This window comes from Calliphora vicina, chromosome 3, assembly GCF_958450345.1.
Source record: "Calliphora vicina chromosome 3, idCalVici1.1, whole genome shotgun sequence".
Taxonomy (NCBI): Eukaryota; Metazoa; Arthropoda; class Insecta; order Diptera; family Calliphoridae; genus Calliphora; species Calliphora vicina.
Window position 1 is genome coordinate 118,427,643 of NC_088782.1, and position 14,343 is coordinate 118,441,985.

General features: G+C 28.4%; 1 protein-coding gene across 2 annotated transcripts in view; it reads left to right on the forward strand.

The window, feature by feature from the left end:
* The first annotated feature begins 1,317 nt into the window (after nt 1–1,317).
* The window catches only part of ome (omega), a 228,003-nt gene continuing 214,977 nt past the window's right edge, over nt 1,318–14,343 (forward strand). The window contains exon 1 of one of the 2 annotated variants that reach the window (XM_065504981.1): nt 1,318–2,425. In XM_065504981.1, coding sequence (XP_065361053.1) covers nt 1,394–2,425 — 1,032 coding nt within the window. In that variant the 5' untranslated portion in view covers nt 1,318–1,393. The remainder of the gene's footprint in view (nt 2,426–14,343) is intronic. The other variant, XM_065504982.1, reaches the window with a different exon arrangement.

Here is a 14,343-nt window from a genome sequence, read left to right on the forward strand (position 1 = left end):
TAAATATTTTGTAGAGAAAATTTTGCACAAATTTGTGTTAAATATTTTGTAGAGAAAATTTTGCACAAATTTGTGTTAAATATTTTGTAGAGAAAATTTTGCACAAATTTGTGTTAAATAATTTCTTTAGAAAATTTCGCACAAATTTGTGTTAAATATTTTCTTTAGAAAATTTCTCACAAATTTGTGTTAAATATTTTCTTTAGAAAATTTCGCACAAATTTGTGTTAAATATTTTCTTTAGAAAATTTCGCACAAATTTGTGTTAAATATTTTCTTTAGAAAATTTCGCACAAATTTGTGTTAAATATTTGTGTTAAATATTTTCTTTAGAAAATTTTTGCACAAATTTGTGTTAAATATTTTCTTTGTGTTAAATATTTTCTTTAGAAAATTTTGCACAAATTTGTGTTAAATATTTTCTAGAGAAAATTTAACACAAATTTGTGTTAAATATTTTCTAGAGAAAATTTCACACAAATTTGTGTTAAATATTTTCTAGAGAAAATTTCACACAAATTTGTGTTAAATATTTTCTATAGAAAATTTTGCACAAATTTGTGTTAAATATTTTCTAGAGAAAACTTTGCACAAATTTGTGTTAAATATTTTCTAGAGAAAACTTTGCACTAATTTGTGTTAAATATTTTCTAGAGAAAACTTTGCACTAATTTGTGTTAAATATTTTCTAGAGAAAACTTTGCACAAATTTGTGTTAAATATTTTCTAGAGAAAATTTTGCACAAATTTGTGTTAAATATTTTCTTTAGAAAATTTTGCACAAATTTGTGTTAAATATTTTCTTTAGAAAATTTTTGCACAAATTTGTGTTAAACATTTTCTTTAGAAAATTTCGCACAAATTTGTGTTAAATATTTTCTTTAGAAAATTTTGCACAAATTTGTGTTAAATAATTTTTTCTTACAGAAACTTTTGCACAAATTTGCACTAATTTTGTTGGAAATTTTTTTTTTTTAGAAATATTTTGCTTATCTTTAACAATTTTCCCTTACTACAAACTTTATTGTCTCAATGTTTAGCAAAACTATTTAATTTAATTTTTTTTTCTCCATTTTATTACAGAACTTTACCAGAAATTGTTGCAGTCACGTTTTTAAAAACCAATAATTTTTTTTAGGTTTTCCTTTCCATTTTAATGTGCTGTTTTTATAATACAAGCGAGTTTTTGAGTTTTTCAAAGTACTCGCTTGTATTATAAAAACAGCACATAAATCTCTCACATTCTCACCCACTCACACAATCAAGGAACTATCTGTCTGTCTGTCTCTGTGTCTGTCTATGTGTCTGTCCTAACTGTCATTTCGCAAGAAAAAACAAAAAACCAAAAAGTACCTCAAATAACTGCGACACATTAGCGTGAGAATTCTAAACTATGGATAACTTGATGGAAAAACAATCGATTACAAAGGAAATGGATATTGATTCGGCACCAAGCCCGCCAGGAGTCACTGGTTTAATAAAACCCAGTGAAATTCCTATAATGGAAATAATGCTGGAACAAAACGCGTCAGATACTGATTCATCACCAAGCCCACCTAGCCAACCAAGCCAACCTATCTTACCAGGAGTCAGTGGCGCCAGTGGAGGTGATGTTCAAACACGTTTAATAAAACCCAGTGAAATTCCTCTAATGGAAATCATGCTGGAACAAAACGCGTCAGATACTGATTCATCACCAAGCCCACCTAGCCAACCAAGCCAACCTATCTTACCAGGAGTCAGTGGTATAGGCGAGAGTAGAGGTGTCAATGGAGGTGGTGTTCCTGTAGTGGAAATAACGTTGACACAAGATATGTCAGATAGTGATTCATCACCAAGCCCACCTAGCCAACCAAGCCAACCAGGATGCAGTGGCGCCAGTGGAGTTGGCTATGGAGGTGATGTTGCTCTAGTGGAAATAATGCTGGCAGAAGATACGCCAGATAGTGATTCATCACCATGCCCACCATCAGTCAGTGGTTTAGGCGCCAGCAGAGTTCGCGGTGCAGGTGATGTTCAAACACGTTTAAGAAAACCCTGTGAAATTCCTCTAGTGGAAATAATGCTGGCGCAAGATACGCCCGAAAAAACAGCACCAGGTCCAAAAAAACCGGGTCTATTCAAGGTCTTGGCGTCCAAATTGAAGCGTAGAGAAAAAACTGTAATTTATTCGCCCATACAACAAATGGACATGGACTTGGATTTGGAGATGGGCCCTCGATCATCTAACAGCAATCGTCCTGACTACGATAGTGAGGATAGCGAGGATTATTACAGTGACCATGGTCCTGCAGACAAAAGTCAAGATTTTACGGCCAGCAGCAGCAGTTTAGAAGACTTATTTGTACCCCACAACAGGCGTAAGGCCAGAGGTATGTTAGCACGCAGGGGTAGAATACGAAAAATATTCGATAGCTGCAAAAAGGTAAGTTAATTTGATTGTAATTTTTTCAAACATTTCGTAGTTTATCTGCTATTAACTATTCATTGAAATTATGTAAATTTTTTGTTTTAACATTGCAAATTTGTGTTGTGTTTTATATTTAGTTCATTTCTGTTTATTTAAGCTAAACTCGTGCGAATGTCTTAAAAGTAATATTTAAGTAGTTTACAAAAGAAAAAAAATACTTTCGTTTTTTAATGACTTTTGCTGGGCTGAGTGTTAGTTTATAAATTACAAATTATAAATTGCCGATAACTTATGGATTTCTTTATAAACAAATTTGTGCAAATTTGTCTAAAGAAACTTTTGACAAATTTCTGCAAATTTGTCTAAAGAAACTTTTCACAAATTTGTGCAAACTTGTCTAAAGAAACTTTTCACAAATTTGTGCAAAATTTTCTAAAGAAAATGTTTAACACAAATTTGTGCAAAATTTTCTAAAGAAAATATTTAACACAAATTTGTGCAAAATTTTCTAAAGAAAATATTTAACACAAATTTGTGCAAAATTTTCTATAGAAAATATTTAACACAAATTTGTTTGAAATTTTCTATAGAAAATATTTAACACAAATTTGTTTGAAATTTTCTATAGAAAATCATTAACACAAATTTGTTTGAAATTTTCTATAGAAAATCATTAACACAAATTTGTGTGAAATTTTCTGAAGAAAATATTTAACACAAATTTGTTTGAAATTTTCTATAGAAAATATTTAACACAAATTTGTTTGAAATTTTCTATAGAAAATATTTAACACAAATTTGTTTGAAATTTTCTATAGAAAATCATTAACACAAATTTGTGTGAAATTTTCTGAAAAAAAAAAATTTTACACAAATTTGTGTGAAATTTTCTGAAGAAAATATTTAACACAAATTTGTGTGAAATTTTCTAAAGAAAATATTTAACACAAATTTGTGTGAAATTTTCTATAGAAAATATTTAACACAAATTTGTGCAAAATTTTCTAAAGAAAATATTTAACACAAATTTGTGCAAAATTTTCTAAAGAAAATATTTAACACAAATTTGTGCAAAATTTTCTATAGAAAATATTTAACACAAATTTGTGAAAAATTTTCTATAGAAAATATTTAACACAAATTTGTGCAAAATTTTCTATAGAAAATATTTAATACAAATTTGTGCAAAATTTTCTATAGAAAATATTTAATACAAATTTGTGCAAAATTTTCTATAGAAAATATTTAATACAAATTTGTGCACAATTTTCTCTAAAAAATATTTAACACAAATTTGTGTGAAATTTTCTATAGAAAATATTTAACACAAATTTGTGCAAAATTTTCTAAAGAAAATATTTAACACAAATTTGTGCAAAATTTTCTATAGAAAATATTTAACACAAATTTGTTTGAAATTTTCTATAGAAAATATTTAACACAAATTTGTTTGAAATTTTCTATAGAAAATCATTAACACAAATTTGTTTGAAATTTTCTATAGAAAATCATTAACACAAATTTGTGTGAAATTTTCTGAAGAAAATATTTAACACAAATTTGTTTGAAATTTTCTATAGAAAATATTTAACACAAATTTGTTTGAAATTTTCTATAGAAAATCATTAACACAAATTTGTGTGAAATTTTCTGAAGAAAATATTTAACACAAATTTGTGTGAAATTTTCTGAAGAAAATATTTAACACAAATTTGTGTGAAATTTTCTGAAGAAAATATTTAACACAAATTTGTGTGAAATTTTCTAAAGAAAATATTTAACACAAATTTGTGTGAAATTTTCTATAGAAAATATTTAACACAAATTTGTGCAAAATTTTCTAAAGAAAATATTTAACACAAATTTGTGCAAAATTTTCTAAAGAAAATATTTAACACAAATTTGTGCAAAATTTTCTATAGAAAATATTTAACACAAATTTGTGAAAAATTTTCTATAGAAAATATTTAACACAAATTTGTGCAAAATTTTCTATAGAAAATATTTAATACAAATTTGTGCAAAATTTTCTATAGAAAATATTTAATACAAATTTGTGCAAAATTTTCTATAGAAAATATTTAATACAAATTTGTGCACAATTTTCTCTAAAAAATATTTAACACAAATTTGTGTGAAATTTTCTATAGAAAATATTTAACACAAATTTGTGCAAAATTTTCTAAAGAAAATATTTAACACAAATTTGTGCAAAATTTTCTAAAGAAAATATTTAACACAAATTTGTGCAAAATTTTCTAAAGAAAATATTTAACACAAATTTGTGCAAAATTTTCTAAAGAAAATATTTAACACAAATTTGTGCAAAATTTTCTAAAGAAAATATTTAACACAAATTTGTACAAAATTTTCTAAAGAAAATGTTTAACACAAATTTGTGCAAAATTTTCTAAAGAAAATGTTTAACACAAATTTGTGCAAAATTTTCTAAAGAAAATGTTTAACACAAATTTGTGCAAAATTTTCTAAAGAAAATGTTTAACACAAATTTGTGCAAAATTTTCTAAAGAAAATGTTTAACACAAATTTGTGCAAAATTTTCTAAAGAAAATGTTTAACACAAATTTGTGCAAAATTTTCTAAAGAAAATGTTTAACACAAATTTGTGCAAAATTTTCTAAAGAAAATGTTTAACACAAATTTGTGCAAAATTTTCTAAAGAAAATGTTTAACACAAATTTGTGCAAAATTTTCTAAAGAAAATGTTTAACACAAATTTGTGCAAAATTTTCTAAAGAAAATGTTTAACACAAATTTGTGCAAAATTTTCTAAAGAAAATATTTAACACAAATTTGTGCAAAATTTTCTATAGAAAATATTTAACACAAATTTGTGTGAAATTTTCTCTAGAAAATATTTAACACAAATTTGTGCAAAATTTTCTCTAGAAAATATTTAACACAAATTTGTGCAAAATTTTCTCTAGAAAATATTTAACACAAATTTGTGCAAAATTTTCTCTAGAAAATATTTAACACAAATTTGTGTAAAATTTTCTCTAGAAAATATTTAACACAAATTTGTGCAAAATTTTCTATAGAAAATATTTAACACAAATTTGTGCAAAATTTTCTATAGAAAATATTTAATACAAATTTGTGCAAAATTTTCTATAGAAAATATTTAACTCAAATTTGTGCAAAATTTTCTATAGAAAATATTTAACACAAATTTGTGCAAAATTTTCTAAAGATAATATTTAACACAAATTTGTGCAAAATTTTCTAAAGAAAATATTTAACACAAATTTGTGTGAAATTTCCTAAAGAAAATATTTAACACAAATTTGTTTGAAATTTTCTATAGAAAATATTTAACACAAATTTGTTTGAAATTTTCTATAGAAAATATTTAACACAAATTTGTTTGAAATTTTCTATAGAAAATCATTAACACAAATTTGTTTGAAATTTTCTATAGAAAATCATTAACACAAATTTGTTTGAAATTTTCTATAGAAAATCATTAACACAAATTTGTGTGAAATTTTCTGAAGAAAATATTTAACACAAATTTGTGTGAAATTTTCTGAAGAAAATATTTAACACAAATTTGTGTGAAATTTTCTAAAGAAAATATTTAACACAAATTTGTGCAAAATTTTCTATAGAAAATATTTAACACAAATTTGTGCAAAATTTTCTCTAGAAAATATTTAACACAAATTTGTGCAAAATTTTCTCTAGAAAATATTTAACACAAATTTGTGCAAAATTTTCTCTAGAAAATATTTAACACAAATTTGTGCAAAATTTTCTAAAGAAAATATTTAATACAAATTTGTGCAAAATTTTCTAAAGAAAATATTTAACACAAATTTGTGCAAAATTTTCTAAAGAAAATATTTAACACAAATTTGTGCAAAATTTTCTAAAGAAAATATTTAACACAAATTTGTGCAAAATTTTCTAAAGAAAATATTTAACACAAATTTGTGCAAAATTTTCTAAAGAAAATATTTAACACAAATTTGTGCAAAATTTTCTAAAGAAAATATTTAACACAAATTTGTGCAAAATTTTCTAAAGAAAATGTTTAACACAAATTTGTGCAAAATTTTCTAAAGAAAATGTTTAACACAAATTTGTGCAAAATTTTCTAAAGAAAATGTTTAACACAAATTTGTGCAAAATTTTCTAAAGAAAATGTTTAACACAAATTTGTGCAAAATTTTCTAAAGAAAATGTTTAACACAAATTTGTGCAAAATTTTCTAAAGAAAATGTTTAACACAAATTTGTGCAAAATTTTCTAAAGAAAATGTTTAACACAAATTTGTGCAAAATTTTCTAAAGAAAATATTTAACACAAATTTGTGCAAAATTTTCTAAAGAAAATATTTAACACAAATTTGTGCAAAATTTTCTAAAGAAAATATTTAACACAAATTTGTGTGAAATTTTCTATAGAAAATATTTAACACAAATTTGTGCAAAATTTTCTATAGAAAATATTTAACACAAATTTGTGCAAAATTTTCTAAAGAAAATATTTAACACAAATTTGTGCAAAATTTTCTAAAGAAAATATTTAACACAAATTTGTGCAAAATTATCTATAAAAAATATTTAACAACTTGTGCAAAATTTTCTCAAAAAAATTTTAACACAAATTTGTGCAAACTTGTCTTAGAAAAGTTTGTGGAAAATTTTCTCTAGAAAATATTTACACAAATTTGTGCAAAATTTTCTATAGAAAAAATTTAACACAAATTTGTGCAAACTTGAAACATTGTTGGTTACATTTACATACTTTATTTGCAAACAAAAATTATTGTCTACATTAAAATTTGTTGCAAATTCCAAATACTTCTTTCTGTACTCGTTGCTTATGCCAAACACATTTGTTACAGTTCATTCATAAACTTTGTTGGCTGGTTTGCATATTATTTGTGTGTATTTTAACTTAAATAATCTAAGAAATATTAAGTAAGTAAGTAGATATGGAAAATATTCATACAGCTATAACATAGATAAGTAGTTTTGTTTCAGATAATATTTCTTATAATAACAATTTGTATTGGGGTGTGTATAGGATATGCCGGTGCTGTTCAGCAGACTGTTGTTACAATTACGAACGTGACTTAAAGTTTTGTGTAAATTTTGTGAAGTTTTTAGTTCATGTATTTTTATCACGAAATTATTGGATATATGTCTGGTTTTATTATTTGTTGTTTGTTTAAATAATAATTTAATGTATTCCAAATAGCTGGTTAAAATTGGTTTATTTTTTTAAAGGCAAATATGTAGTGAAAATTAGTTTAAATTTCAATCAGTTTAAAATAATATAAATCGAGGATTTATATTAGGCTTCATCTCCGTTTGGTTAAAGTCTTCATTTGATCTATTTTGCTTTATTCAATTGTAGATAGTTAGAATTTCCCAAAAAAATAACAAGATCATGCATGAGCTCTTCAGCGAACTGAATGATCGTGCTACTCAAGATCGTCTTAGCCAGAATCCTTAATGATATCGTTTCGAGAACAACCAATAGGAGTGGAAACTTAAGCTATTAAGTTCTTCCAGTACATTATCGATAATCAGGGTCCTTAGTAACAGAAATAATATGCGGAAAAAAGACTCTCTTTGCTTGATCCTCTCAATATTCCACATATGGCAAATCTAGTGACAAATAACATCTAGAATGTAATTCCTGGTGCTATTAGGTTCGATCCCAGAGATAACCCATTCAATAGGTCCCTAAGAAAATGTTTCAATAACTTTTGTTAATGAATTTCATTGATTTCCTTAAACTTTGCTTAATTAAAATCTATTCATATTGCTGAAAGTCTTTATTATTCGTAAAACCTTCCCAAATAACTCTATTATTCCATGTTTAAGTATCACTTTACATTAAGCAAATTTGCTAAGAAAATTACCAAATTTACAAAGTGTTATTTACAAAATTTAATTTTCTCTATTAAATCTACACTCACAATTATGTTTTGTAAAACTCAGCAGGACATGAATTTACTCAAACAGACACACCAGAGAAAGATAGACAAGAGTAAATGACATGTGAATGACAGAACTGCCCAGCAGGTTTGGGTGACCCTATATTATTTAAGGTCTCTAATGGTTAATGGTCACTAGACTGAGATAATGGACCGATTTCAGCCAGTTATAATAGGCTTTGTCTGATCGAAACAGACAGACAGACAGACAGACAGACAGACAGACAGACAGACAGACAGACAGACAGACAGACAGACAGACAGACAGACAGACAGACAGACAGACAGACAGACAGACAGACAGACAGACAGACAGACAGACAGACAGACTGAGTGAGTTTAGTTACTTTATACATCCCTGGTAATCTAGCGTAAGGACAATTGTCACTTTAGTGTCTCCCAGTAATGTAGAGTGTAGTTACTTTAAACTCTTTTTTTCCTGCACTTTGAAAAGTAGTTATTTTTCTTAACAGATAGATAACCATCTGGTCTGTCATCCAGAACTGCTGGGTTGTGTGTGAATGAGAGTTTAATTGAGTGTGTGTTTTTGTGTGTGTGACAAAGGACCAAAGTATGATGACACAATAAAATTTTAGCAAATGACAATCTTATTGACATTGAAAAACAACCCCTCCCCCCCCAGGGGAAATGTAATTAATTTGATTTTAGGAAAACTGACACAATCTAATGACGACTACATAATGAACATAAGTGATTTTGTGTACAAAAAGGTAGAGATAGAGACTAAAGCAGTGGTAGGCTTAAAGAGAACATGGATTATAAGAAAACGTTAAGGGCTTTATTTCTCTTTTATAACCTCAGCTGATTTGTTTCCTTCGTCTCCAGATATCTTTAAAAGCCGACCACTTTTTAAATCACAAAGTTGAGTAAATTGTTGAGAATATTAAATATTTATTATCCTATTTGTGAAAAGAAAGAAAAAAGAAAAAGTTAAGTGAGACAAAAGGGTTTAAAATGCTTAATTATTGCTAGCAAAAAGGGCCAATACTACAAAGGCAAAACGTTTGTTAAATGAAATTCAAAGTAAAACAACATTCATTTAGTTTTAAACAAAGAAAACAAGAAATTAATTTATGTAAGCAATTAACACTTTCATAATCACATCAACATAATGAATGAGTTTTAAAACAAAAATTCTCACAAAAAAAAAATCAGCAAAGAAAATAGGAAAAATTTGCTAGAAAAACTTTTTTTTCTCCTCTACAAAGTAGTATTACAATATTAAAAGGGAAATATATAAAAAAGTAAGCCTTTTCAACAAATCACTTTAACTTTTAACAAACTGCTAAATATAGAAACCAAAAAAAAAAAGAAAGACAGAGTGACGCATAATAAGCAGGGAGGTCAGCAATTTTTTGGAAAAAAAGGTCGAATTTAAAAACAAAATTTTGACATTTTCTTTCAATATCTAAAATTTTCCATTTAAACATTGGAGTGATAAAAAAATTTTCTTTAGAATTTTGAGTTTATCCCCCTTTTTGCTACGGCCAGCCATAATTTGAAAAATGGCATTTTAAATGAATTCTTTGTAGTACTTAATGTTGGTCTTTATATACCAAAGTTGCTTTGGAAAATGTTGGCAACAGCAGCAAGCCAGCAGCAGCAGCTGCAATATATACCAACAAACAGCAATAAGTCTACCACATTGCGTGGCAGTTGAAAGCAGCCTTAAACTGTTCGCTACCCAGAAGTTCTGAATTGACTACTAATGTCTGGACTGTTTTCTATAGAAAATTGTCTGTGTCCAGACTGTTTTCTATAGAAAACTGTCTTATCCGGTCGATTTTCTTATAGAAAATTGTCTTATCTGGACTGTTTTGTGCCTTTTGTAATGAAAATCCAGGAAATTGGTTACTTTACTCATCCCCGGTAATCTAAAGAGAAGACAATTGTCCTTATAGTAACTCTAGGTACTCTAGAGTGTAATCACTTGTCTCCCGGCTTACTGCAATTTATATATTTCTGGGTAATTTTACATAAATGTGCCCTTCGTAATGAACATAAAGGCAATTGGTTACTTTAAAGTGAAGTCTGTTGTCACTTTAATATCTCTAAGTAATCTAAAATGTAGTGACTTTAATTTTTTTTGTTTTGCTCTTTAAAATGTAGTTAAATCACCTAACAAAAGTAGTCTATTCCAGGACACTACTGGGTACTTACTACTTGTAGAAGCAGTAGCAGCAGCTCAACTACTTTAATGGCATCACTCGCTGTCATTTACACAATTTAATGGGCCACTAACGTCTTGCAGGGAGTCTAGTTATAGGGACTGGTAATTGTTAGTAAAACAAATATGAATATAATAAATAAAACATTAATAAAAATGTAAAACATTTTTTTTGTTTCTCCATACCAAATATTTAAATTTTTTCAAACCAAACTGTTTTTGAATATAATTTAATACATTTCTGGGGGTGACCAGAACTAGTTCTGTTCTAGTTCTGTTCTAGTTCTGTTCTAGTTCTGTTCTAGTTCTGTTCTAGTTCTGTTCTAGTTCTGTTCTAGTTCTGTTCTAGTTCTGTTCTAGTTCTGTTCTAGTTCTGTTCTAGTTCTGTTCTAGGTCTGTTCTAGTTCTGTTCTAGTTCTGTTCTAGTTCTGTTCTAGTTCTGTTCTAGTTCTGTTCTAGTTCTGTTCTAGTTCTGTTCTAGTTCTGTTCTAGTTCTGTTCTAGTTCTGTTCTAGTTCTGTTCTAGTTCTGTTCTAGTTCTGTTCTAGTTCTGTTCTAGTTCTGTTCTAGTTCTGTTCTAGTTCTGTTCTAGTTCTGTTCTGTTCTAGTTCTGTTCTGTTCTAGTTCTGTTCTAGTTCTGTTCTAGTTCTGTTCTAGTTCTGTTCTAGTTCTGTTCTAGTTCTGTTCTAGTTCTGTTCTAGTTCTGTTCTAGTTCTGTTCTAGTTCTGTTCTAGTTCTGTTCTAGTTCTGTTCTAGTTCTGTTCTGTTCTAGTTCTGTTCTAGTTCTGTTCTAGTTCTGTTCTAGTTCTGTTCTAGTTCTGTTCTAGTTCTGTTCTAGTTCTGTTCTAGTTCTGTTCTAGTTCTGTTCTAGTTCTGTTCTAGTTCTGTTCTAGTTCTGTTCTAGTTCTGTTCTAGTTCTGTTCTAGTTCTGTTCTAGTTCTGTTCTAGTTCTGTTCTAGTTCTGTTCTAGTTCTGTTCTAGTTCTGTTCTAGTTCTGTTCTAGTTCTGTTCTAGTTCTGTTCTAGTTCTGTTCTAGTTCTGTTCTAGTTCTGTTCTAGTTCTGTTCTAGTTCTGTTCTAGTTCTGTTCTAGTTCTGTTCTAGTTCTGTTCTAGTTCTGTTCTAGTTCTGTTCTAGTTCTGTTCTAGTTCTGTTCTAGTTCTGTTCTAGTTCTGTTCTAGTTCTGTTCTAGTTCTGTTCTAGTTCTGTTCTAGTTCTGTTCTAGTTCTGTTCTAGTTCTGTTCTAGTTCTGTTCTAGTTCTGTTCTAGTTCTGTTCTAGTTCTGTTCTAGTTCTGTTCTAGTTCTGTTCTAGTTCTGTTCTAGTTCTGTTCTAGTTCAGTTCTAGTTCTGTTCTAGTTCTGTTCTAGTTCTGTTCTAGTTCTGTTCTAGTTCTGTTCTAGTTCTGTTCTAGTTCTGTTCTAGTTCTGTTCTAGTTCTGTTCTAGTTCTGTTCTAGTTCTGTTCTAGTTCTGTTCTAGTTCTGTTCTAGTTCTGTTCTAGTTCTGTTCTAGTTCTGTTCTAGTTCTGTTCTAGTTCTGTTCTAGTTCTGTTCTAGTTCTGTTCTAGTTCTGTTCTAGTTCTGTTCTAGTTCTGTTCTAGTTCTGTTCTAGTTCTGTTCTAGTTCTGTTCTAGTTCTGTTCTAGTTCTGTTCTAGTTCTGTTCTGTTCTAGTTCTGTTCTGTTCTAGTTCTGTTCTGTTCTAGTTCTGTTCTAGTTCAGTTCTAGTTCTGTTCTAGTTCTGTTCTAGTTCTGTTCTAGTTCTGTTCTAGTTCTGTTCTAGTTCTGTTCTAGTTCTGTTCTAGTTCTGTTCTAGTTCTGTTCTAGTTCTGTTCTAGTTCTGTTCTAGTTCTGTTCTAGTTCTGTTCTAGTTCTGTTCTAGTTCTGTTCTAGTTCTGTTCTAGTTCTGTTCTAGTTCTGTTCTAGTTCTGTTCTAGTTCTGTTCTAGTTCTGTTCTAGTTCTGTTCTAGTTCTGTTCTAGTTCTGTTCTAGTTCTGTTCTAGTTCTGTTCTAGTTCAGTTCTAGTTCTGTTCTAGTTCTGTTCTAGTTCTGTTCTAGTTCTGTTCTAGTTCTGTTCTAGTTCTGTTCTAGTTCTGTTCTAGTTCTGTTCTAGTTCTGTTCTAGTTCTGTTCTAGTTCTGTTCTAGTTCTGTTCTAGTTCTGTTCTAGTTCTGTTCTAGTTCTGTTCTAGTTCTGTTCTAGTTCTGTTCTAGTTCTGTTCTAGTTCTGTTCTAGTTCTGTTCTAGTTCTGTTCTGTTCTAGTTCTGTTCTGTTCTGTTCTAGTTCTGTTCTAGTTCAGTTCTAGTTCTGTTCTAGTTCTGTTCTAGTTCTGTTCTAGTTCTGTTCTAGTTCTGTTCTAGTTCTGTTCTAGTTCTGTTCTAGTTCTGTTCTAGTTCTGTTCTAGTTCTGTTCTAGTTCTGTTCTAGTTCTGTTCTAGTTCTGTTCTAGTTCTGTTCTAGTTCTGTTCAAGTTCTGTTCTCTGAGCAGATTTTAGTCAGGTTTTGATCGAAACTAAAATTGATCGCAGATTATGATAATTTTGTTCATTTCGATTTAAAGCCATTTTAAGATATTTTCCAATTTTCATTGTTAAAATCGATTTGTTATCCAAAATTTAAGTGATCTTCAATTATGTCCCTTTTTCCATTTGCAGCTTTATTTAACGATTTATAGGCATTTATGTTGCTACTTATTTCATTCACTTTCTTTAAGTCACTTTAAGCCACTTAAGGCCACATTGTTGACTTTGAGAGGGATCCATCATGGCTACAACAACAATAATCGACATAACTAACACTAACCCTCTTTAGCCTTGTAATTTTTCTCTTGTTTGGTAAAATTTTTTCTGAGTGCTGAAAATAAATCCTTAAGAAATCTCGACATTTTCATAGTAAATTAAGCTTTACTAATGTCATTGTTGTTGTTGTTGTTAGGGGGGAGGGGTGGAGAAGAGATACATATTTCTCCTTCATGGTTTTGGAAAATTTCCCAGCTCATTATTCTATAAGTATGTGGATATATTGTTGTTGCAGTTGTAGAGGCATTGTTGTTGTACTTAGTACAACACTACTTTTTTGTTGTTGTCAAGTTGCATGTGATACTTGAGTGTGGGTGGTTGCAGTTAAATAATATATTTTTTTGTTTTCTTTTAGAGTCAGAAATTTAAAGCCTTTTAATGATTTTTGGAATTTTTTTTTTTGTCAATTTTATTATATAAAAGTGATCTCCGATAATGATCATTTTACTATTTGGAGTCAAATACCGAAGGACGAAGGGGCGACATGTTTCAAAAATAGGACTTGTTTTTTTATACCAAAATGTTCTCCGTAAAGATAACGTACAGAAAAACATAAAATTGTTAGAAGTTCTTAAAGAAAGTTTTTTTGTTTAATAAAAAAAGAGCCCAAAAAACTGCAAAAATCTAAAAAAATTTTAATTGAAAATCGTTTATTTTTGGATGCATAATTGATATTGCTATGAAATCTTTTGTATATTATTGGTAATTTAGTTGTCTAACTAACAAACAAAATTCAAGTCCCTTTGGTCCAAAATTATGACCAATATTTTCAAAAAAGCGGACCAAGGTATGGCAAAATTTTTAAATTTCAATTTTAAAATTCCTATACCTCGGAAATTATAAGAGATAACTAGCAGACACAAGACCTAGCCGAGGGCTTTAAGAAAATATAAAAACCTTTGAAATCGGATGCGAAACCAAAAAATTGCACATGTTTAAAAATTTTACATGTCGAAGGTAACCTACTTTGAACTTCCATAGC